The sequence below is a fragment of the Astyanax mexicanus genome, chromosome 20 (genome assembly GCF_023375975.1).
Source record: "Astyanax mexicanus isolate ESR-SI-001 chromosome 20, AstMex3_surface, whole genome shotgun sequence".
NCBI lineage: Eukaryota > Metazoa > Chordata > Actinopteri > Characiformes > Acestrorhamphidae > Astyanax > Astyanax mexicanus.
In genome coordinates, this window is record NC_064427.1 from 885,920 (window position 1) to 912,005 (window position 26,086).

Consider the following 26,086-nt stretch of genomic DNA (forward strand, 5'->3'; position numbering starts at 1 on the left):
CGACCGGAAACACGGCCCGAGCACCACCGTTCCGCCCCGGAACTGCTTTATTACATTATAAATCATATTCAGGAGCAGATTAAGGATTTATTAAATAACACATTACGATATGATAATACAGTGTTTTACAGGGGGAAAATTACACTAAATTAATCTTAAAATGAATGGGTTCTTAGGGAGCAACTGAACAAAATCAGAGTTTATAAATGTTCGATCCTCTATGACATTCATTTTATTTTTTTGAGGCTAAAGCCAAATGCTAAAGCATTTTTACCGCTAACATAAATGTGAAATCTGACTGCATGTTTCCCTGAGGCAACAGTAGAAAAACTAAATTTTAGTGACTAAATAAAAACAAAACATATTAATAAAATATGTAATTTAATGTATTTAGATATTCAAGTACATAAACAAATGTTATTGATTGAGAGATGTCAAGGCCACTACTTATTAAGGAGTGGGAACGAGATCCTAAGGCATGGCCACAACTTATTAAGGTGTGAAAACGAGATCTTAATGTGTGTGAATGAGATAATTGAGACATAGTCACAATTTATTAAGGTGTGGAAAGGAGATAATTAAGGAGTAGCCAGAGAACAATAAAGCTTGTTTTCCTGTAAATGAAAGGCCACAAAGAAAATGAATTATTAAACATTTAAATTCAGTTCTTAATGTTAATCCAAAACACATCATACTGAACTGTTTGCACAAGAAAATGTTTTAGATTTTATTTAACTTTCTATATGACCAAAAACTGAAGAAAAACGAGAAGAGTTTTTTTTTTAAGAATATTGTTTTATTAAACCAGATTCATTTTTGACATATCAGCATTCTACTTTACATTTTGTACAGTTTTACCATCAAATCTGCAGTAGTCTTCGCCAATCAGTGTTCTCTCTGTATAGTACACAAGAATTCTCAAGAATTCATGTCCATACAAACATTTAATAATAATACAAAAGTACATAAATTACTCCCCCTGTCCGAGTTAACAAAAATGAACATATCAGCTACACTGTAAACGCTGGTACATCCACTTAACCTAAAATATATATTATTACATCACATGGAAACAAGCGGTCGAACTGGGTTTATTCAGCTTTACATATAAATATTTAAATGAAATAATTTAGCTTCATTCAGGACACTACTATGAATTGTTTATGTGAATTTAATTGAATAAACCCAGTTTGTTTGCTTGTTACAGCCTGAAGTGATGCTGGTTAATTGGATATACCATGATTAACAGTGTGCATGGATGGAAAATATAATAAATGTTTTTAAGTAAACATAAGTTTACTGATAATAAACGCTTTATGTTAAATTATGTGCCATTAAAGACTCATGAATTGCACTGGAAAAGGCAAAATAAGCTTCGCCCACAAACCTTAAACACCTGATACGCAACAATCGATGCATCTTTAATTTTTTCCTAATTTAAATCAGCAGCTGATCTACTTTTACCCTTAAAACGCAAAACACCCGACCGAAAACCATGCGGAATTTACCTACGCCACACACACACTTCATATAAACCCAACAAACCTTCTTTTACCAGATTATCTGAGGAACAGCCCGTCCCATATCTCACCTACATCACTGATCCTCACTAAAGAACACACTGAGTGCATTTACATGAACTTAAAATAATCTGATTAATGCAAAAAAAAAAAAAAAAAACTGGAGTTTACGTGTGTAATCAGATTTAGTGAAAGGTTTACAAGAGTCAAGGAATAATCAGATTTTTGAGTTGCAACCAGCCAATAAACTCCCAGAACAAGATGTGTCTTATACATTGCGTAAAACCCTAACGTTCCGCCATGGACTTTTTAACATATGGAGGTGCAGTTAGGATCATACGTCAGCTATAAGATCCCATCAGCATCCCATTTGGACAGGATCTGACTTATTTCCATCACCAGGTGCACAGACTGAGACATCTCAGAATTCCCTAGAACTTTACACTCACTGAGAAATACAGAAATCTGATTACTGAGCTCAAATCCAGCTCTCTCTATCAGATTCCTTAATCAGATCTAATCTCACCTAAGAAATCTATTGAACTGCACTTTTCATGTGATCAATAACTTGAATAATCAGTATTATTTGAAGTAATAACTGCAGTAATCTGATTATGGACACAGTTTAAGTGCATGTAAACACATTCAGTGAGTTTAAAAAAAAAAAGAAGCCTAACAGAATAAAACAATAAAAGAATCAGAGATTAAAATAAATTAAGATTAAACACAAAGGATTTGTCTAAAAGTGACCAAAACCAAACGTATAGAAACTAAAGAATCTAAATAATAAGATAAAGATAAAGAAGAAACTGAAGGAGTGAAGATGAGGCTCTTCTGAGATCGGACGCGGCCGGATATCCGATCCGTCCGAGTCGTAGACGGCTGTGTTCAAGGACGAGTGCAGAGAGAGAGAGAGGGATCAGACGGAGGTCTGGAGGTTTCGTTTACACGACTCTCCGCACCTCGAAAAATCTCTTCAGGTAGTAAATCTGTCCGAGCGTCATCGCAACCAGAACCAGAGCTTCAAAAAACGACCAGAGCACCACCCTGCTGTTAGTGTTGTCGTTTACTAGAAAAAAGACAGAGATAAAGAGAGAGAGAGAGAGAGAACTTATTATGCATTGTTTTTTTATCTTGATATTATGTAGATTATAGGACACAAACAGTGTCACTATATTAGAACAGTCCCATTTCCACACCCTGGTTGCCAGGTACAGAACACAACAGGACAGAAACAGTCCACTGCAGCCATGAAATAAGCAAACTGGCTGTTTTTCTGCTTAACAGGTAATCACTGAGCTTCAGTAAGGTTGCTGACCATAGCTTGACAATTTACCACCATCACCACTAGCATATTAGAGAGTGGGGGAAATCTCATTTACTGTCGCCTGTTGCACTCACTTGCTCTGTGTATTCTTTCTCGGACCTCCATGTACTCCTGCTCGTGCTTCACTGCAGTCATCGCCACCGCCAGTTCATTAATCATCTCCTCCAGCTTGTTCTGATGAGCTGAAGAACGTAAAGAGTGAATGTTAGTGACTGAATAATACGTGAAATATGAAGATGCTCTTCTTCCAACTCAAAAACCCCACAGAATCTTAAGGCGGACACACACTGAACTCGCCGCTATGTGACATGAAGCACCGTTTCTTGTTTTGTTTTTTTTTATATATATTTTTTGTTATACAGAAAATTCTTAGATGAAGAAATATAACATTTTAGATAAGATAACTCAGTGGTTCTCAAACTGTAAAAGCAATGTACCAGCCATGATCTTGCTTACTTTTGCAATCTCTAAATTACTGATTATTGTCAATGATGCAGTATGCCTGCTGAGACATGCTGGAAATCTTAAGACTAAAGGGAGAATAAAGATTAGTAGACTACAGAGTCTACATGGCACTTTCTCGTACCCTAGGCTACTTATTTTACTACTATTACTAACAGAGAAACTATTGTAAATTGTGGTGTTTCACAGGGTTCAATTTTAGGGCCAATTAAACTGTAAATAAAGATGTGTAAGCTTTCTACAGGCTCTACCAGATTAAACACTAAACACAAACAAATCTGATGCTGTGAAATTAAGAAGTAAAACGTTTTAGAACCACAAACTTTTTTGAAAACCACTGGTCTAGATTATTTATCTTCTAATAAGTTCAGAATGCTCCGTACAAAAAAGTTTGATCTCTTTTACAGTAAGCTAGAACGTATTCCCGATGGTAAGACCAGCTGAAGACACTGGAACTGCTTGTCAACTCTTGTGATGCTGGAGAAGACGAAACCGAATCTTCATGTGAAGCTCTGCTCTTTAGTGCACGAGTGTCAGTTAAGGGACGTAAACTTTTATTTTTTGTGAGCAAGATGGGACATTTAAAATCTTTTAAATACTGGATTACTGACATTTAATGCAAATTTCAACTTATAAGTCAGTTAATATAGATTTAGTTAAATGTAATAATAAAAAATATTGCATGGGGCACTGTGGTGCCCAGAGAAATTGAACAACACTTTTGTCCAATAAATGTCCCTCAGCTCTGGAGCACCTGTGTGTTAACCTGCATTTAGAATAATGGTTTGAAACGATTGTGTTGTATCCCATTCAGTGTGCACCCGCCTTCAATCAACACAACCCATAATTTTATCCCAAACACTGGCTGACCTTTTAAAACCAACCTTTACAGGCACATATATTTACATGCAGGAGGGCCGTTAATGATGTGTGAGGTGTGTTTTATGCACACATTCACTCCTTTGTGTTTATGGTAGAAACAACATGCACTCAACTCCTCCAGCCGACACACTCAATCAGATAAAATAGACACAGACCACGTTTACACAGCAGGTATTAAGGGTCCCAAAAACACACTGAATCTGATTTTCTCAATTCCAAATTGGGCCACTTTAATATGTGGTATTAAAATTCGACCAACATTTGTCCAATTTGTGATAATGTGACTTAAATCATCAAACTTTTCAGTTTCTGAATCAGTTTCTCTGATTTTGCTATTTATAGGTTTATGTTTGAGTAAAATGAACATTGTTGTTTTATTCTATAAACTACAGACAACATTTCTCCCAAATTCCAAATAAAAATATTCTCATTTAGAGCATTTATTTACAGAAAATGAGAAATGACTGAAATAACAAAAAAGATGCAGATCTTTCAGACCTCAAAGTTTTAAGAGTTCAGAAATAATCAATATTTGGTGGAATAATCCTGGTTTTTAATCACAGTTTTTTTTTCATGCATCTTGGCATCATGTTCTCTTCCACCAGTCTTACACACTGCTTTTGGATAACTTTATGCTGCTTTACTCCTGGTGTAAAAATTCAAGCAGTTCAGTTTGGTGGTTTGATGGCTTGTGATCATCCATCTTCCTCTTGAATATAAAGTTGGATATAAATCACATTAAAAAGATAAATAATCATCAGATTTGGTGAGAAAATCAGATTTGGGTCATTTTTCTACCTGCTACCCACACTTCTACACTGATCACATTTAATATTTAAAACCCTTTAAATTTCTTTAACCACCACACTGCCGTTAGTCCGTGCTGTTCTCACACGATGCACAGGCAGCCCTGATTTCAATTAACAGACACACACCAACCCCTGGCAACAGTTAGCGTTAAGCTAATCGTTACAGTATACGTTAAAATAAGCTTCATTATGCTGCCTACGCCTACCATCCCAGCTGTCACCACCGCCTGAGAAGGGAAGAAGTGAGAGTTACGGCACAGAAAATAACCTTAATTTACTAAATTACATAAAATACATAAAAAAATATATTTCTTTAATCATGACAGTAATAACATATGCTTTGTTTCTAAAGCACTTTTTAAGAGTTGAAAATAAAAATGTAAAAAAATAATAATAATAACGTAAAATAAATAAAATAACTAAAGTAATAACACAGTGAAACCTGTAAACAAACAGTGTGGTTGCACGTTTCAGTTTTTAAGAACAATGAAAACATTTTTAACTGTCCAATGGTTTAATATGGTTAGCGGCTAATGCTAATGCTGCTGCACCCAGCCTTAGTGCTGGAGAAACTTTACTGAAAACTCACCCTTAAACAAAATATTGGAATTCTTAGCTTACTGTAAATAAATTTACTCACCCAAATAAACAGCTTTCGGAAGAGAAACATGTTTGACTTTAAAACTAAATATATATATATTTTTTGTTTTTTTAAGAATCATAGTTTTGTTTACTTGCTCACTTCAATGTAAGCATCCTTACTAGTGTCTCTTAATGCGCCTTACAATCTGGTGGTCCCTATACTCCGAAAAATATGGTAATATCTAACCCAGCCTCACTGAACCCTCTCTAAAAACGAACCCACCTTCCGTCTCCATGTCTTGACCTTTGGGAGCTTCTCCGATGTCGATGGTGAACATGACGATTTTGGGGGTCATGGTGGACATCTTGTTACTGAAGCAGAACTTGTAGGTTCCGTCCATATGAGCCGCCACAGAGTACTTCCCACTGGACTCACGGTCTCCTTTATATATCTGCTTTCCATCAGGTCCAGTTATCTGGAGATGATTTTAGATTAATTATTTAGAGAGGTAAACATGCACAAGTTTTAGGGGTTAATTTTTCTTTTATGATATAAAATGTAGATATAATACAAACATCTAAAATTATAGTACACATTTTACAGCACACCTTTACTCTACCTCTTACACCTGCACTTGCCCTCCACCTTTCCTCACCTCCACCCTCCATCACCTCAGATTCACCTTCTCTCTTCCTCATCTCCACCTTCAACTTCTGCACATCCACCCTCCCTCGGTCATCTTTCAATTTCTCTCACCTCACTTAGCTCCACTTCTTTCACCCCTACCTGTTCTTACCTCCACTCTTTCTTACCTACAACCGTCTCTCGCTTACACCTACACCATACCTAAACAAGACCTCCCTCACCTTTGACTCCTACACCTCCACCTGCCCTCACCTTTAACTCCTCCACCCTCTCCCACCTCTACCTGCCAAAAAATACCTCCTTTACCATTAAGTCCTACACCTCCACCTGCCCTCATCTTTAACTCCTCCACCCTCTCCCACCTCTACCTGCCAAACAAGACCTCCTTCACCTTTAACTCCTACACCTCCACCTGCCCTCACCTTTAACTCCTACACCTCCACCTACCCTCACCTTTAACTCCTACACCTCCACCTGCCCTCACCTTTAACTCCTCCACCCTCTCCCACCTCTACCTGCCAAAAAAAACCTCCTTTACCATTAAGTCCTACACCTCCACCTGCCCTCACCTTTAACTCCTACACCTCCACCTGCCTAAACAAGACCTACCTTACCTTTGACTCCAACACCTCCTCCACCTCCCTCCCTTTACCTCCACCTGTTTCACCTTTACCTGCCCCCCTCTCTCACCTCCACGTCTATATCCAGGAATCCTCCCTCCGCCACCTCGAACATCAGGCCCATCTTGGTACCGGAGTTCACGCGCTCATAGAAACACTCCTCCGCGTGCGCGTCCACACTAACAAAGTACCCGGATGCCGAGGCGGCGAGCGCGGCCAGCAGCAGCAGCAGCGCGAGCTCCGGGCCCGGGGACATCCTCCAGCGGGGACCGGGAACCGGGAACAGGGGGAACTAGGACTGGGGAACTGGTTTAGCCGGGCTGGATCAGCACAGAGCTGCAGCCGGACTGCCACGTACAGCCTTCTGACCGAGAGCGGGGAGGGACAAACAGAGCGGCGTAGAAACGCGAAGCTAAAATAACACAGTTCGTCGGTCGGTAATACAAACCTAATTAATACCGATATCTGATATAAACTACAACAGCACATTCAGAGAAAAACTAAATGAATCTTAACTTTTAATAAAAAAAATAATAAAATGATTTTAATGTAATAATAAACATTTAATAAACACTCAATAAATTGTTTCCTCCAACGATTTAATAAATTGTTGACTTAGGTTAATGAATTATTCCTATAATTACTAATCATATATTTTTTCTCTCAGCTAATAAGTTGTTTCATTAGTTTAATAAATATTTTTCTTTATACTGTATAATAAACAATTATCTCATTTTAAAACGTAAGTCATTCCTTCAGTTTAATTAAGTGTTCCCCAATTTTATTAAATTGTTCCTTCAGTTTAATAACTTAATCCTGCAGACAAATTAATTTTTCTCTCATCTTAAAACTTTGTTCTGTGAATTTAAGGAATTATCCATCAGTTTATAAATAATTCCCTCAGAAATAATCCCTCAATATAATAAAGTATTGTCTTAATTTAATACATAAATAATTTCTTCAATTTAATATACCCTTAATAATATGTTTCCTAGGTTTAATGAACATTTTCTCAATTTAACCAGTTATTCCCATTATTTAATACATAATTCCCTTAATTGAAGTTAACAAGCTGTTTTCTTCGTTTAATTAAATGTTCCCTTAATTTAATAAATCAATCATACATTCATTAGTTTAAATTCTTTAGATATATGTTTTTCTACCTCGTTATTATTAGTATTATTTCTAATCTATCTCAGTGTTATATCTTAATGTTTTTTATTTTACAATTCGTGTATGTCTTATGAGTCTTATTTGTATTTAAAATATAGATGCAATACAAATAAATACCTTCATATTTTGCATGCTGTAATTAAGTGTGCTGCCTGCATTATCCCAAATTGCGTGCTAATCACTATCACTATGTAGTCAGTAGGGGAGGAGTGTGCGGTCTGTGATTTGGGACGGAGCCCCGCCGTGTGTTTGCACCGCTAGAGGCCGCCGCCGCTGAGCGCGGGCAGTCCAGCCGAGCCGCCGTGTCGCATGTTCGGTGACGTTCTCCAACTCGACTGGAAAGGTCTCCGATGCCGAGGCCTAGCGAGCTCTGTAGCCGCTCCTCTGATCCGGTTCCAGCAGATGAACACGGTGCCGAACCCGTCCTGAGCGGGCCCGGTTCTACACGGCGCGGTCGGCCCGGAGAGTGAAGTGACTGGAAGCGGAGCGGAGCGGCGGAACCGAGGCTGGGGAAGATGACATCCCGGAGGTGAGGCTGAGGAGAGGAAAAACAAACTAGTGTCAGATGTTTCTGAACCGGGGAGAGAGCTGGGAGTTCGGACAAGGGTTCTGAGGACGTGTTTGGATCAGAACCAAAGTCCAAAAATGGAAAAGTTTCAATTGGTGCGGAGAGGAAGCTGGGAAACCGCTTCAAACTTGGTTTGTGTGCTCGATTACTTAGTTTTAGCTGATCCAGGTCTGGAAAGTGAGAACCCGCTCCGGGATTTCGGTTCAGCTGCTTAGGCTGCTCTGCTGCAGCAAAGAGACTGATTTATTGAATTATGAGAATGAGTTATTAAATTATGGGAATTCTTTAATAAATTGTTGGTATGATTTAATAAATGATGAGAATGATGAGTGATTTATTAAATTATGGGAATTATTTATTCAATTATGGTAACGGTTCATTAAACTTGGGAAACATATTGTTAAGAGCTTATTAAATTGAAGAAATTATTTAACCATTTATTAAATTAAGTTGTTTATTAAATTCAGGGATTATTTCTTAAACGTAGGTGATTATTTCTTAAAATTACGGAACAATTTATCAAGACGAGAAAAAAATGTATTTGCCTGATGGATTCATTTATTATTTGAAAAAAACAATTTACGTTTTGAAAGAATGATTTGTTAAATAGAGGAAATTATTTATAAAACTGATGAAACAACTTGTTAGATGAGAGAAAAAATAGCTTTAAAAAAGAAATAATGATTATTTAATATTATTATTTTTTCAATAGAGTGAGGACTAATGGACTAATTTATTAAACTATGAGATTAATTCGTTAAACTAATTGGTCAATTATTTAAATTAAGGCAATAGTTTGTTAATTTGAGGAAACAATTGAGCTGCAGGCGAGCCGCCAAATCCCGGAGCGGATTCTCATTTTTCGGACCTGGATTAGGCACCGGACTGGATCCCTACTTTCTACAACTATTTAGTTAGCAGTGCAGTGCGCTAAAGCTAAACAGCTAATTGTAGCTAAGCGAAAAAGGCTAACTAAGCTAATGTTCAAAAATTAAACATTATATTTCATACACAATCTAAACAAACATTTAAACACAGAAAGCAGCCAATAAAGCAATGAAACACCGCGTTTTTGTCGTTTTTACCACAGCTTCTGTGCTCAGGGACACGTCACAGCTAGTGCTAACTACACAGCTAACAAGCTAACTAGCTAACTGGCTAACGACTGAACGCTATCACGTTTCTACGACTTTTTAAAGCTTTAAACATTTTCAAAACGTTGTTAAAACTTGCTCACTGCCTCCTATAATTGCGATATATCGCTAGCTAACGTTGTCAAAACGTTCTGAGAAGAAATGAGTTAGCTGAGAAGTTGGCTAGCTGCATTTCAATGTTGTGACAACGTTTTAGGCATCAAAACACTAGCGTTAGGTTGGCACGACGTTGCACACTTTCTTGCAGTTGTGTTGAAAGGTCGAGACAACGTTAAGTACTTTTCTACTCGTTTGATGCGATGTTTCAGACTCTGAACTGAAAAGGCTTCATTTTGTTGACTAACGTTAAAGTTTTCAGGCCTTTATAAAACTACCAACGTTCTTACGACGTTTAAAAAAAAGGTGGTGCTGTTTGTGTTGTCATTGAAAGTTAGGAAGATAACTGACGTTAACCTACTGACAAGTAGTTAGGTGCATATAAATGTTGTGACAACATTGTGTGCACCAAAACAAAAGATTGACACAACGTTGCACACTTTTTTGCTGTTGTGTTGAATGGTTGAGGCAACGTTGTAAACGTTGTTTCAGAAGCTTCAGGTTCAGGCCTTTTTAAAACTTTCTTACAACATTGTCAAAAGGTGGTGCTGATGTGTTGGTTGTCAGAAAGTTTGTCACAACGTTGTTATAAAGAGTACTAGATTGCTGTTAGAGAGACGGCTAATGTTGTCGGAACGTTCTGAAAAGAAATTAGCTGCATATCGTTGTTGTGACAATGTTTTGTGCACGTCTTTTTATGCAACTTTCCAACTTTGCTTCAATGTTTGTGGTCTCAAAAACAGTGTGGCAATGTTGTCTAAAGGTGGTGTTAAAAATGTTGTAGCAATGTTTTCTACTTTCCTACAACTTTGGTGGTGGTGTGGGAAGTTGGTGTTGTTTACATTGTCTCAGACAATATTCTCACAACATTGTCTACTTTTTTACAAGTTTGCTACAATGTTGTGAGCAGCTGGTGGTGTTTATGTTGTCTCAACCAACATCGTCACAACGTTGTGTACTGTCTTGCAATGTTGCTACATTACTGTAGTCCAAGAGAGGTGTTGTTTACATTGTAACATCAAAAATGTTGCCATAATGTTGCCAATTCTTGAATGTTGTAGATAATGTTGTTACAACTTTCAGAGGAATTGCATTTAAGCATTTCAGTGTTGAGAAAATGTTGTGTTGACACAACAAAGCCTACTTTCTTACAGTGGTGTGTGTGGGAAGATGATACTGTTTAACATGCAATGTTGTTAAAACCTTGTCTACTTTGCCATAACAATAGTTTGACACAACATTTGTATGACATTGTCCACGTGTCTTAATACTGTTTCTATTGCCTCAGACAATGTTGTCACAATGTTGCTTTTTTATAATGTTGTTACAACTTCGTCAAAAGGTGTCTGTTATCGCCGTCTTAAAAAATGTTGACACAACATTGTGTAATTTTTAAAAAATTTCAGTGCTGAAAAAAAAGTTGTGTTCACCAAAAAAAAATAGGTTGGCACAACATACTTATAACATTGTCTGCTTGTTTGCATAAACAATATTGTTTATGTTGCCGTAGACAATGTTGTCACAATGTTGTTTGTTTTCTTACAATGTTGCTCCTAGACATTTAAATGCCTTTTAAATCTCATGTTCAGCTGTTTCAGTCGTTTTTAGAGATGGAGCACATGGCAGAAATAATCACTGACTAATCGACTAATCGAAAAAATAATCCTCAGATTAATCGAGTACCAAGATAATCATTAGTTGCATCCCTATTTGTGACAAAACAGAACATAAACATCTATAAAACCCGCTCTGAAATTCTGTCTATAGGTGGTTCCACCCCAATATTACTGGAGTGGAGGCAGAGAACCTCCTCCTGACCCGCGGAGTGGACGGGAGCTTTCTGGCCCGACCCAGCAAGAGCAACCCCGGCGACTTCACCCTGTCCGTCAGGTGAGTGACCACCCCACCCCACCACACCACACCACACCACATCAGTCAGGTGCTGATGGAGGCTGAGCAGACGGAGCTGCGCTGTGTTTATTTGTAAGTACAGTGGACGTTTGTTCTGATCCAGTCGGGGAGAGAACCGGGCCTCATCAGAAAGCTGTGTTTACATCAGGAACCACAGTCAGGAAGAGGCCATTTAAATCAGCTTCATAACCCCATCACTCCATCTTCTGCAGAGTCCTTTCAGCAGACCACACAGCTCTCCAGAAACTTCTGCTCTACTGTAGCTGCATGTACGCTGCACTGTACGACAATTAAGGATTATATTTTCAGGAAAAACTCATAAGATCAGAAATGAAGGAAACATGCTTAGTTTAAGCACTGGCACCTTGCTTCACCAGAGCTTAGCCAGTATGTTCTTTGAACTGTGTGCTTTTTCACAGTAAAGACCAATTTATACTTCTGCGTCGAGCCTACACGTGCACCTCCCTTGGAAAAATAACTACGCGAAAATCCACAGCTGTGATTGGTCCGTGGGCCTTTGCATTCCCGCGGTTTAAGCGCAGAGCCGCTAATATGTGCATGCAGAAGTATAAACGTGCTCCGCTGCGTAGCACACACTCGCTGGATACACATAGACCTATTTCCACATCCTGGGCTGCCAGGTATAGAACTCAACAGTACACAAACAGTGCCCTGCAGCCATAAAAACAGGCAAACTGGCTATTTTTCTCCTGAACAGGTAATCACTGAGCTTCAGTAAGGTTTGCTAACCTAGGTAGCTAGGTAGCTGCAGAATTGGTCAGTTTGTGTACAGCTGGGTTATAAAGGATTGTATCAATCATACAAGTTCAGAGTAAACGAAAAGTTTTTTAGCTTTTTAGCCAGTCAGAACAGTGGAAGTACAAGACTGATATCTAGCAGTGGGTGGGGTTAAAACACTAAAGCACTGAATAATACACTCTGACACCGATCTCTGCATCTTAACTAATAATTAAATATATATACACTATCATACTTGATATGTGGTAATATAATGATATAATAATGTTCTTACAGCCGTGATATCTGCAATATATTTTATATACAGTAGGATCTCAGATGACGCATTTCTGCAAACGTATATTTATGATCATGAGCAGTACTTGTTCCATTTTATATTTTACTTCCTGTTTTTGCTGTTTCTGCACAGTCCAGGCTTTAATGCAGCCGCCCAGCATGTGGTTCCTTTTAAGACTTTGTTCCTTTATTGGTCAGGCAGTGGGTCTGATTGCAGTCGGATTCTTGCACAATTTGCTTTCGCAATTTGATACAAGTTCAGTTGGATGAATTAAAATGTTCAAACTTTAAATGCTACACAGTTACTGCAGTAGAATGGGTTATATTCCACACTGCAAAACATGACCATGTTCACTGTGGAAATGTGACAATCTTGCTGTAAAGAAAAATCATTATATTATTTATAATATCTAATATTATCTGTTATATTATTCATTAATTTAATTGGATTTAAAAAGGGTAGTGAAAAGGTTGGACACACCTTCTAGTTCAATGTTTTCCTACATAGTAAATGAATAGTGAAGTGATCCAGACTATGTGCAACAGAGGAAACTCTTGCTCTTCCTTTTCTGGGGCGGTCCTGATCAGTGCCAGTTTCATCATCATCAATGTTTTTGATGGTCTTTGCGGTGACTGCACTTGAGGAAACTTTCTTGAAAAGTTCTTTAAAATTCTTCTTTTGGGATTGACTAATTTAGCTTCTTGATTTAGTTGAGTAGTTGTTTCTTCTCATAATCTGGATTAGAACATTACTCAAATATTCACTATTCACTGTATACCTGTAACTCTACCTCTTCACTACTTTACTTTAACTGATGCTCTCAAACATCAACATTAAGAGACAAGAAATTACCCCAAGAAATTGACTAAATTGACTTATCTAAATAAGAGGATCTGCTTTGAAGAATGTAAAATATTAAACATATTCTGGTTTGTTTAACACTTTTAAAATAATGTACTCTACTGCTGGTTCAAATATTTAAGCTCTGTATTTCTATTTTCTGTGTAATATTAGGCGAAATGGTGCCGTGACCCACATTAAGATCCAGAACACGGGGGATTACTATGACCTGTACGGCGGGGAGAAGTTCGCCACGCTGGCTGAGCTGGTGCAGTACTACATGGAGCACCACGGCCAGCTGAAGGAGAAGAACGGAGACGTCATCGAGCTGAAGTACCCTCTCAACTGTGCGGACCCCACTTCAGAGAGGTGACCGTCCAATCACATCGCCCCGCGGTCTCGGACCCGTCTGATCTCCGTCGGGGACGGCCGGTTTTTATCTGTGTGTGTTTTTTATGGTGTCTGACAGAAGTCCTGTTCACATTGTCTGTCTGCTTCTCCAAGGTGGTTCCACGGGCATCTCTCGGGTCGGGAGGCGGAGAAGCTGCTGACGGAGAAAGGGAAGAACGGCAGCTTCCTGGTGAGAGAAAGCCAAAGTCATCCTGGAGATTTTGTTCTCTCCGTCCGTACCGGCGACGACAAGACAGACAGCAGCGACAGCAAACCCAAAGTCACCCACGTGATGATCCGCTGCCAGGTACTTTTACAAAAAACGTCAGGGGCGTAAGAAAACATTGATATATTGTTGATATAAGTTTACATTTTTCTTAATACTGTATTGGTGTTTACTTATTAGCTTAGATGTAAAGATGTAAAGGTGTGAGAAGTGGATCAGAAATGATCATTATTATTATTTTAAATAGTTTATTTAACATGGACAGTGTACATTAATTAACATTACTGTAAATGCACCAGAATTAGCCTAAAGGCTATTTTTCATCCGTTCTCCCTGGACAGATCATGAAATTGTCTAACTAAAAAAACAACATGAAGATTACAATGAACAATGCAAATAAAAAAGAGCACTTCTTAAACTATTTAACACATCTTAGTAGACTCCCCTGCACTTTTAAACACCAGAAATTACTTTTATATGGTTACAAATATAAAAGAACTGTTTGAAAAAATTCCCCCAGCTAAAATACTTAATTTTCTGGAAGTCCTTCATATAAAAAGCTGAGTTAAGTCTGTGATGCTCTAGTCACAAACATTGTTGATGCCATAAAATAGCCAATATGTTGCTGATATGGCACAAAACACAAACAAACAAACAAACAGATCCCACTGTTAAAATTGGATGAAAAAAGTAGACTTTCGTTCAGATTTTATATTAAAATATTAGGAATATTAGTTTTTTTATGTAATAAAAATTGCAATATATTGTGTTGCTTATGTTATTGTTGTTGTGATATTGTAATAATATTGAATCGTAACCGTTTCGTGATGTATATCATATTGATACGTTTTTGCCAATACACAGCTCTACAAAAAACTGGGGAAAAAAATATATAAAATATAATATATATATATATATATATATATATATATATATATATATATATATATATATATATATATATATATATATGTGTGTGTGTGTATATATATATATATATATATTTTTTTTTTTTTATTTTTTTTTTTCCTCTCCTCGTCATTGTCATTTTTAGAGTTTAGACTTTTTTTTTTTTTTCTTGACCCAAGAAGAAGATGCAAACTTGTCCCAGTCATAGTAATGCCTAAATAAAAATATCATGCAATCATGGTTATATGGCCATGTCGCCCAGCCCTAATTTGTGCCCCTAGTTTTGAGGGTAAAATGCTGTTTTTCTTTGTTCTTCAGCATGATCTGAAGTATGATGTTGGTGGTGGGGAGAAGTTCGACTCTCTGACGGACCTGGTGGAACACTATAAGAAGAACCCGATGGTGGAAACGCTGGGCACAGTGCTGCAGCTCAAACAGGTCTGATATATAATACATATATAATAATACTACGTAATAATACGTCTGGCTGACCCACATGGAAACAGCAGCTTTAGCCTTTAGCTCAGATTAACATGATTAAGAACTGAGTCTCAGTTTCAGCAGAGAAGAGAATTAGAATTAGAGTTAATCTGACAGGAGAAAAACTGCAGTAATAAAGTTATTAATAAAGATAAAGGTAAAATAAAAAAATCACCTCTTCTGGATCATACAGCACTACAGCTACTGGACTACTAAATAATGTGTATTCTAAAATGTTTAAGCGGGAGTGTATACTAAACCACAGTGCGATTTTTGATTTGTAGATCACATAGACCCATATTTTATTTACAATAGATAATAGAACACATATCAGATATCAGTGGTGGAGCGTAATGATTGGGTTGGTTTTGGGCTTTATCTCTGGTGGTTTTTTTTGGGTGTTTGTAATTTTATATATTTATATATAAATTAATTTATATATTAAATTTATATATTTAGAATTTGTGTAATTGTGTGTTGTTGTCTGTTCTGTTTCCAGCCTCTGAACACTACACGCATTAACGCCGCTGAGATCGAGAGCAGAGTGCGGGAGCTCAGCAAGCTTGCTGAAGCAACCGATAAAGTCAAGCAGGGCTTCTGGGAAGAGTTTGAGGTGAGCCACCAGCGTGATCAAGGGTCCACACAATTATCATGATATTTTACTATAATCTTAAAGCAATAACAGAATAATGTCTGTAATAAATATATAATAAATTATAGTGTTAGTGTGGAATACACAGTTGTTACTCAGAACTAGTTAACTAAACAGTTAATATGTTTTTCTACACTTCATTTATTGATAACTTCTGATAATGTTGATCTTCATGTCTGTTTTTTCCTCTGATTTCTGCAGACTCTCCAGCAGCAGGAGTGTAAGCTGCTCTACAGCCGTAAGGAGGGTCAACGTCCAGAAAACAAGAACAAGAACAGATACAAAAACATTCTGCCCTGTATGTATACTGCTTTCTTTTTGCATTTTACGTTTTTTACTGATTTAAGGCTGAGAGATTAGTGATTTCATGCACAATGCAGGTTTACCCACAGGTTCTACATGATCTGTAATGATGAGTAATTTTTATACATTGTGTGATTTTTCATACTATCGTATCTTTCGCACTATAAGCTGCACTTAAAATCCTTTAGTTTCCCCAAAAATCATTAGAGCTCCTTATAATCCGGTGCTCCTTATGTATGAATTCTATTAGTCAGTTTTTTTAGGAGCAGTAAAGACACTCCACTGAAGTACAGAGTTATACAGGAGTTTCTGTGAAGTTTCTCCAACACTAAGGCTGGAGCAGCATTAGCATTAGCCGCTAACTACGATAAGCACTAGCTCTTTCCTCAGGGTAGCGCTGAAGGGCGGCTTTTACTAGCGCTAAGCACTGCTAACTGCGCTGCTTCTAACTGTGCTAAAATAGTGGAATTCTAATCTTACTGTAAATAAATTGAAGCGCTTTACTCACCCAAATAAACAGTTTTCAGGAGAGAAATCTGTGTAGATTAACATCCAGCTCTTATTTAACTTAGATTGGGATGTGGGAGGTATCTAATGTTTATTAATGATTTTATTCATTCTTTTTTTAGTCGATCACACACGAGTGGTTCTGAATGATGGAGACATGAACGAGCCGGGCTCCGACTACATCAACGCCAACATCATCATGGTAGTACGTTTTATTTTGGTATACACTTATATTATCATAAATCTGTTATAGACAGCTGTAAATTAATATTATTTTTAATAGAGCCAGTGTGTTGTGTGACATTATTATGGACATTTGTGCATTAATAAATATTTGTAACATGTAAATATCTCAGTTAGGGGTGCATGTCGTTTGCAGTAATAAAATTTAATTTTCATTTTGTTCATATATTCTTGATTCTTATTCTCCTCTTGATAAATTTTTTCTTTAGTTCAGTGTTTTGTCATATCGTCAAGAGTATCGTTATTATAAAAATACCATAAAATATTGTGATGTTATTTTAGGGCTATATCGCCCACCCCTAATTGTGACAGACCTATGACCATTAGAAGTGCACAGAAATTACTTGAATTTGAATATTTTCATATTGGTTCTATTGAAAGATTGAAAGAAGATTTTTTTTAAATCTTTCTTCTGTATGTTTGCTGTTTAGAAGATAGAATATTTTTGCATGGCAGCAGCAGTGATTTTATGCAGTAAATGATGTGAAAGGCAGAATTATCTGATCAGATTTCTCTGGTTTGCCCGCCGTCTTCCTGCAGCCGGAGCTGGAGGCGAAGTGCAACAACGCCAGGTTAAAGAAGAGCTACATCGCCACGCAGGGCTGCCTGCAGAACACCATCAGCGACTTCTGGAGGATGGTGTTCCAGGAGAACTCCAGAGTCATTGTGATGACCACTAAAGAGGTTGAACGTGGGAAGGTGAGCTCTGATCCACTCTGACAGATTCTGTTGGGGTTCGGCTGGTTTATTATTTAGTAAGAAATGCTCAGGTGTCGAGTGTTCCAGTGGTCTAAAAGGCTGCCACTATGAGCAGGGGGTCACAGGTTCGAATCTCGCTCATGCAGCTTTACCATCAAGCTGCCGGCGCTCAGAGGGAGCACAATTGGCCCTGCTCCCTCCGGGTGGGTAGATGGCCCTCTCCCCACATCCCTCCTAAGTGACGTCCGCATATTTTAACTATTTTTCCTACATCATTAAATTTAAAAACGGGTCAATTTGATCCAGAACATAACAGAAGGGTTCATTTATATTCTAAATTCATACAATTTTAGGGTATTTGTGATGTTCTAAAACTTTTGACTGGATTTTTTAATAAAGGCTGAATGTTGTTTGTTTGTTTGTTTCCTGTAGAGTAAATGTGTGAAGTACTGGCCGGACGTGTCGGCGCTGAAAGAGTACGGGGCCATGCGCGTGAGAAACGTTAAAGAGACGTCGGCCCACGATTACATCCTCAGAGAATTAAAGCTTTCTAAAGTCGGACAGGTAAAGCTTTTCCTGTACAGAAAGGGGTTTAGAACAGGAGGGCCACATCTGGGTTCACTCGATTGCTCTAGATTCGATTTCTCACTTCTAAACCAAGAGCTTAAATGTAGGCCAACAAATAAAATAGACACTACATTGAGTCTCTAATATAGTTCACAATCAGTGATGGTTTGGAGAGTCATGTCTGTCATCTGCCAATTGGTCTTATTATATAATATTCTAATTTTTTAGAGACACTGATTGTTGGGTTTTCATTGGCTGTAATCCATAATTAATAATCAACAATAAAATAAATAAACGGTTAAAATAGATCACTCTGTGTTTAATACATCTATATATTATATGAGTTTCACATTTTCTTTAAACAGAATTACTGAAATAAAGTAACTTTTCAGTGATATTCTTTTTTTTTTTTTTTGAGAAACACCTGTATATCCTGAAGCAGAGGTGACACTTCAGTATATTGCGATACAGTAAATAAAATGTAGAAAACCTTATTATTATAGAATACCACACAATAATATACATAAAATGCTTTGTTTTTATGAATGAATCAGTATAACTTTGATACCGTGTTGATATATTGATTATATTTTCGTCCGTGTCTGCTGGTTTGTGTCTGTTGTTCAGGGGAATACGGAGCGCACCGTGTGGCAGTACCACTTCCGTGCCTGGCCAGACCACGGCGTGCCCACAGACCCCGGCGGCGTGCTGGACTTCCTGGAGGAGGTGAAGCTGAAGCAGGAGGGCATCCTGGAGGCGGGTCCCATCGTAGTGCACTGCAGGTAGGATTAAATCAACAAGTTACTCCTGTTTCCTACCGATCCTCCTCCTCTCCTCCTTATAGGGAATTAAGAGTGACATCACTGTTGTTAGGCCCACAGAGCACACAAGTGCACGCTTTTTCATTACCATATTTTTCAGACAATAATGCTCACTTAAAATCCTTTAAGTTTCCCAAAAATTGAGAGTGCACCTTATAATCTGGTGCTCCTTATGTATGAAAATAGACAAGAACCTAATTTTTCATTTATAGTGCGCCTTATAATCTGAAAACTACGGTAAGTAGTTTATTTTTTGAGGTGTGTATGTGTAGAAATAATACACCTTTTTCAACAGTTACATGACTTTATATGTCATCACTTCTTATAAACAAGTAAAAGAGAGAAATGTAATCAAATAAATAAATAATAAAGCCTTCCACTCTTATCTAATTGGCCAAATAATAAACCATTTTTTTCTGCAATGAGCAGGAGTTTAAATATCCACAATTAACACAGTTAAATGGAAGACCATATATTTGCTGAGTGTTTGTGATTACAGCAGCTGTGATTGGCTGAGCAGTATTAAGGGATCTGAAAGCGAGTGTTGTGATTGGCTCAGTTCATTAGTTCTGTGTTCTGTATTATATATATGACGTGTTTTCTCTAATGTTATGTAACATTTCTTGTAGAGTACGGTGCACTGGTTGCCAGATGCTCTAGATTCTTTTGTTTAAATTTTGAATATTTATTTTGTCTCCTCCTCAGTGCTGGAATTGGACGAACAGGAACGTTTATCGTGATCGACATTTTAATAGACATCATCAGAGAAAAGGGTAAGGCTGTATTACCACCCTGCCGACGTGCTGGGATTATGGATGTATACTGTAACTGATATATAGTATAGTATCTGAGTTTTATAAACAGTACTAGTCAAAAATGTGGATATTCTGCATTGTAGATTAATACAAAAATCATGCAAACTAGTCAGCTGGAATTCAGGCTTTCAGTTAACAGCTGTGCTGAACTCATTAAGAGTTAATTACATGAGTTTCTTGTCTCTTAATGTTGATGTTTGAGAGCATCAGTTAAAGTAAAGTAGTGAAGAGGTAGAGTTACAGGTATACAGTGAATAGTGAATATTTGAGTAATGTTCGAATCCAGGTTATGAGAAGAAACAACTACTCAACTAAATAAAGAAAAAAAAACTTGATCAAATAAAATGATCAAACCAAAAATAGATTTTTGAAAGTATTCTCAAGTGCAGTCACTGCAAATACCATCAAAAACATTACAGTGATGAAACTGGCACTAATCAGGATGGAAGAGCGAGAGTTTCCTCTGTTGTACAGGATAAGTTCATCAGAGATACCAGCCTCAGAAACCACAAGTTGATATAAAAGCTTCACAGAGTATATTTTGGTTTGTTTGTTTATTCATAGCCTGATAGATCACTTCACTGTTCATTTACTATAAATAGCTTATGCTTATATGTAATTGCAATTTAAAAATATGTTTATAATACTGTATAACGTGTGTGTGTGTGTGTGTGTGTGTACCTGCAGGAGTGGACTGTGATATCGACGTACCAAAGACCATTCAGATGGTGCGTTCTCAGCGCTCAGGAATGGTCCAGACCGAGGCTCAGTACCGCTTTATCTACATGGCAGTTCAGCATTACATAGAGACGCTGCAGCGCCGCATAGAGGAAGAACAGGTGTGTGTTTGTGTACAATAGTAAAAGTGAAAGTACTAGCTATTATAAAGCTAATAGAGCATGCAGGTGATCTCTCTAACCGTCCACACTGTCTTCTTACAGAAAAGTAAAATTAAAGGGCGAGAGTACACCAACATCAAGTACTCCCTGTCGGATCTGACCGGAGGAGATCAGAGCCCCCTGCCCCCCTGCACCCCTACGCCAACCTGTGCCGAGTGAGTAGCCTCCGTCCAAAATGATCTCACCAATTACTCAAAGTGCATGTTTATTTTGCATTAAAGTATAAGAACAATGGGCCTTATTCACCACCCACAGTTTATATTTATTATGATTCTAGACAGAACTAGCATGACTTCCCAGTTATCAAATCAAATAAAATTTATTCATATAGACCTTTTTTTTCTGCAACTGATGTCGCAAAGTGGCTTTACAGAAATGTGGTATCAGGACAGAAAATCTGACAAAACACTGAACATACAATAGAAAACCTGCAATGAGCAAAAGAGGAAATGAACATTGTTGTTTTATTCTATAAACTACAGACAACATTCCTCCCAAATTCCAAATAAAAATAGTCATTTAGAGCATTTATTTACAGAAAATGAGAAATGGCTGATATAACAAAAAAAAAAGATGCAGAGTTTTTTTTTTCATGCATCTTGGCATCATGTTCTCCTCCACCAGTCTTACACACTGCTTTTGGATAACTTTATGCTGCTTTACTCCTGGTGCAAAAAGTAGCGGTTCAAGCAGTTCAGTTTGGTGGTTTGATGGTTTGTGATCATCCATCTTCCTCTTGATTATATTCCAGAGGTTTTCAATTTCAATTTGAGTGATTACGAGCAGTGGGCGAACAACAGCACCAGCATCTCAGTTTACCCACAATTTCCTATGTTGCACACACAGATTTTCCGTTATATGCTTTTTATCATTATTGTTTTGTGTGTGTGTGTGTGTGTGTGTGTGTGTGTGTGTGTGTAGCATGCGGGAGGACAGCGCCAGAGTGTATGAGAACGTGGGTCTGATGCAGCAGCAGAAGAGTCACAGATGAGACTCAGACTTCAGCACTGTCCAGCTCACAGGTAACGTCCTCCGTTATACACCACAGCAACCACCTTCCTTAACAGAATAGTGTTATCTTCCAGCCTAATCTCTGACTCAGGCTGATCATTGTATAACATCATATGATGCAATGATAATTTGCATACAGTCATGTTTCTTATTTAACCACTAGATGGCAGCATGAACTTCTGAAGACTGATGAGTGCCAGTTTCATCAGCACTTGCAGATAGAACATTCTTCAAATATTCACTATTCACTGTATACCTGTAACTCTACCTCTTCACTACTTTACTTTAACTGATGCCATCAAACTTTAACATTAAGAGACAAGAAATTCAAGTAATTAACTCTTGATGAGTTCAGCACAGCTGTTAACTGAAAGCCTGAATTCCAGGAGACTCTACCTCATAAAACTGACTGAGAAAATTAAGTCTTAAGTATTAATCTAAAATGCAGAACATGTTGATGTAAATTACCTCCCAGTCTGAACTCCACTTTATCTTTCAACAGGAACCATGTTTTTGTTTTCGCCAGCCGCACCTGAATGCCTGAAATGTGATCATTGCTACACGGAAAGACAAACGATTACCCCGAAAACATTCAAATAAAAAGGAGGAAAAATAAACGGAAGAGGAGAGCAGTCTGTGAGGGCTCAGGAATCGCTCGGATGGAGTTAACGTCATTTCTCCTCCCTGTAACGTAGCCTTTTAACCCCCTGCTAAGAAACCACTGTGAACATCATGAAGCCTTATTCCTGAGAACGGAGAACAGAGCGAGAGCGCCCCCTACCTAACGAACTGCTCAGCTACGGAATTCTCCGCCATCGATCCAGGCTACGATTAGGAACGTGTAAAGTGTCTCGTTTCTTGTTGTCTCTTTTTTTTCTTCATGTGTCTTTAAGTGTTTTTCTTTTCTCCTGTTCTTGAGATTCGTTTTGTTGCTAATTTTTGTTTTCTTTTACCAAAGGAAGATTATTATTGTAGAGTTATGATGAGAAGCATTAAGGTTAGAGATATATTTGTTTGCGTAAAAAAACGGCTGCATTGTTAACGTAACGGTTCCCGTACTTGCCTGAAAATGTGCTAATTGTAGTACTGGAGGCTTCCACTAGAGGCCTCCACCTGCCAGAGCAGCAAAACACATCATACAAATGTAAGTAGCAGCCCTTCAAAATGTTTCATTGCATTAATACGGGAGAGTGCTGCACTGCCCCCTAGCGTTTTTGTGTGTACTGCACTTCACATATACATTGCAATAATACTGCTCACTGCTGCACTGCCCCCTAGCATTATGGTGTGTACTGCACCTGACACATGCGTTGCGTTAACGCGTCCGAGTGCTGCACTGCCCCTAGCATATGCCTTGTTTTAATTTGGTGGATTGCAGCACTGCCCCCTAGCATTAGTGTGTGCATTGCACCTCACGTTTGCGTCGTGTTAATTTAGCAGAGCCCTGCACTGCCCCCTAGCATTATTGTGTGTAGTGCACCTCATGTATGTATTGCGTTATTGAGGCAGAGTGCTGCACTGCCCCCTAGCATTATTGTGTGTATTGCACCATACATATGCATACGATTAATTCGGCTGAGTGCTTTATTGTGTTTACTACGCCTCACGTATGTACCATGTTAATTTGTCTGAGTGCTGCACTGCCCCCTAGCATTATTGGGTGTACTGCATCTCGCCTATACATTGCATTAATACGGCTCACTGCTGCACTGCCCCCTAGCATTATTGTGTGTATTGCACCTCACATATGTGTCGCATTAATGTGCCCGAATGCAACACTGCTCCTTTTTTGTGTACTGCACCTCGCCTACACTAAATGTTATTGAGGCTGAGTGCAGCACTGCCCCCTAGCATTATTGTGTGTACTGCACCTTGTGTAGTGTCACGTTAACTTCTTAAAGATGCGCACAACTCACGCAGTAAATGGTTGCAGCCATTATACGATGCAAACGTGTAGTTATAAACAGGATGTCTATCTTTAGCCCAAGTCTGATCTTTCTCTTTAAGGAAACCGGCGGCCCGTGCCAAACAGACATGCCTCAGTTAGTCGTTCTTATCGTTCACGTAAGCCTTTTTTTCTCTGAACAGTCCGGACGCTGGCGGGGGCGGGGCGTAAGAGACCCTCCTCACAGGTAAAGGGATGCAGCGTACGTAAACTTTAGAGCAGAGTTCAGCGAGAGAGCGAGCAGTCTATAAACCCGTTACCGTCTGCTGTCTGTTCACTATTTATTCGCTGTTTTTTTTTCGCTGTTGTCTCGCAGATGTTTGTTCGTTCCACCTTCAGCGATTTGACCGACTCAAACCAGGGATGCCTTTCATTTCCCCTCGTGATCAGTGCGCACGAGTGTGTAGGAGTGTATACGAGTGTGTGGCTCTGCCTCGGTGTACTGGTGTTTTACGGGGTGGTACAGGGGTGTGTTCGGAGCAGCAGACAATCTCACGTTGTTTTTTCGTCCCTTGTCAGAAATTAGATAAATAAATTCAGAAATAGAGAAAAGTCCCGAATGAAGGAATCTCGGGACTGTACGTTTTTTTAAAGGAAGGCCTTCGTTTTTTGTTTTTTCTTTCTTTGTTTTGTATTTTGTGCTTTTTTTTGTCTTTTTAAAACCTAATTAATTAAATTTCTACATTTGTTCCCATCATTCAAACCAGTGTGATTGTGTCAAAGTTACTAAAGCATTACTGTGCGCCTAAAACACGCCACCCGGCCGGCCTCGCTGATGCTGCCTGGCCACTGTGACTTTTTACGCTTTTTTTTTTTTTTTTTAACAATACGCTGTTGCCTTTTCTTTTTTTATTTTTTTAAATGTATTAAAAAAACACCACGTGAACTTAATTTTTGAATCGCTGTCTGAGAGGGAGTGACTGCACACTAACATGAAACGTGATTGATGATGATGGATGATGATGATGATGATATTATTGCTGTTGTGAGTGTCAGTTCTTATGCTGCCTTCAGGTTCATTTCAGAACTTCAGTATTTATGACTTTAAAGCTCATAAGTGTAAAATAATTTCTGTTTAAGTGTTTTTTTTTAAGAGAAAGAACACAAACACCCTGAAAAAAACAATTATGTTTACCAATACTGCAAGCAACACAAGCTAACAAATACAATAAAAAGAGCATTAATGAGGTTAGAGATCTGTTTCTCCAGTAGAATTGATGGTAACATGTATATATAACATTTATTATAACATTTTATCACAAAAAATAGACTGCAGTCAATTCGTAAGTACGACATTTCTGGCGTGACTTGAACGCAGCATTAGGGATTAAAAGCTGATTGGTCCTCTGTGATTGAGATACTTTGGTTGTGTCCCAATTGCATACTATTAACTACTAATACTAACTAGTTTTAATGGGAGTATTCAGTACAGAGTAATAAAGATAGGTGTCAAAGTTAAGTACACTGAAATATCCATGATACTTTTTTTATTTTTGAGTTGGGTTATGATAGACACCATTATCCCACAATGCATTTTGATGCAAAACATAAAAAAAAGGAAAGGAGCTATTTGCATCTAGAATAAAATAAAAAAAAAGTTATATATAAATATATATATATATATATATATATATATATATATATATATATATATATATATATATATATATATATATATATATATATATATAAAGTTATATTTAACTTATAGATGAGATTAAGAACATTTTGTTAATATGTTACTATCTTTATGTAGTGTACTAACCTGCCAAACCCACACTACTGTATTAATATTGGAGACCCTTTATAGTACCTTTATAGTTTTAGAGTGTATAGTATGCAATTGGGACACAGCCCCTCTTTTTTTTTTTATTATGATTATTATATTTTTGGAATGTTTATAAGCGATCACCTGCCTACAGTGTGTGTCTGTCTGTAGAGATTTTTTTATTGTTTTGTTTGTTTATTTGTTTTGAGGGCGGGTTCAGATCGC

At 37.8% G+C, this 26,086-nt stretch overlaps 2 protein-coding genes across 4 annotated transcripts; one reads left to right on the plus strand and one right to left on the minus strand.

Annotated features, from left to right (window-relative positions):
• Positions 1-2,037: 2,037 nt before the first annotated feature.
• tmed2 (transmembrane p24 trafficking protein 2) lies at positions 2,038-7,223 on the minus strand. Of its 2 annotated transcripts, XM_022680766.2 has the most exons (5): positions 6,919-7,223; positions 5,866-6,058; positions 5,207-5,227; positions 2,922-3,029; positions 2,038-2,589 (listed from the first exon to the last, which is right to left on the minus strand). In XM_022680766.2, exons 1-5 carry the CDS (start codon positions 7,102-7,104, stop codon positions 2,465-2,467), a joined length of 633 nt encoding a protein of 210 aa, XP_022536487.2. In that variant the 5' UTR covers positions 7,105-7,223; the 3' UTR covers positions 2,038-2,464. The 2 variants fall into 2 exon arrangements, with proteins under 2 accessions (XP_022536487.2, XP_022536488.2); XM_022680767.2 differs by lacking the exon at positions 5,207-5,227 and having other exon boundaries at positions 6,919-7,219.
• A 1,061-nt stretch (positions 7,224-8,284) lies between these two features.
• On the plus strand, positions 8,285-25,184 carry ptpn11a (protein tyrosine phosphatase non-receptor type 11a). 2 transcript variants are annotated; one of them, XM_022680768.2, is made up of 16 exons: positions 8,285-8,550; positions 11,607-11,729; positions 13,801-13,995; positions 14,131-14,323; positions 15,470-15,589; positions 16,131-16,244; positions 16,485-16,581; positions 17,216-17,298; positions 17,877-18,035; positions 18,468-18,599; positions 19,230-19,384; positions 20,129-20,196; positions 20,926-21,077; positions 21,180-21,292; positions 22,059-22,159; positions 22,651-25,184. In XM_022680768.2, the coding sequence occupies exons 1-15, from the start codon at positions 8,537-8,539 to the stop codon at positions 22,126-22,128; spliced, it is 1,788 nt and encodes a 595-aa protein (XP_022536489.1). In that variant the 5' UTR covers positions 8,285-8,536; the 3' UTR covers positions 22,129-22,159; positions 22,651-25,184. The 2 variants fall into 2 exon arrangements, with proteins under 2 accessions (XP_022536489.1, XP_022536490.1); XM_022680769.2 differs by having other exon boundaries at positions 17,216-17,295.
• Positions 25,185-26,086: the final 902 nt, after the last annotated feature.

Bases quoted from the DNA above. Each gene is read 5' to 3' on its own strand.
- tmed2 (XM_022680766.2), bottom strand. From the start codon at position 7,104: ATGTCCCCGGGCCCGGAGCTCGCGCTGCTGCTGCTGCTGGCCGCGCTC. The intron at 6,059-6,918 runs GTGAGAGAGGGG...AATCATCTCCAG, and splicing joins TCCTGGATATAGACGTGGAG to ATAACTGGACCTGATGGAAA. The intron at 2,590-2,921 runs GTGAGTGCAACA...TCTTTTTTCTAG, and splicing joins AGAAAGAATACACAGAGCAA to TAAACGACAACACTAACAGC.
- ptpn11a (XM_022680768.2), top strand. The intron at 15,590-16,130 runs GTCTGATATATA...TTCTGTTTCCAG, and splicing joins CAGTGCTGCAGCTCAAACAG to CCTCTGAACACTACACGCAT. The intron at 16,245-16,484 runs GTGAGCCACCAG...TGATTTCTGCAG, and splicing joins GCTTCTGGGAAGAGTTTGAG to ACTCTCCAGCAGCAGGAGTG.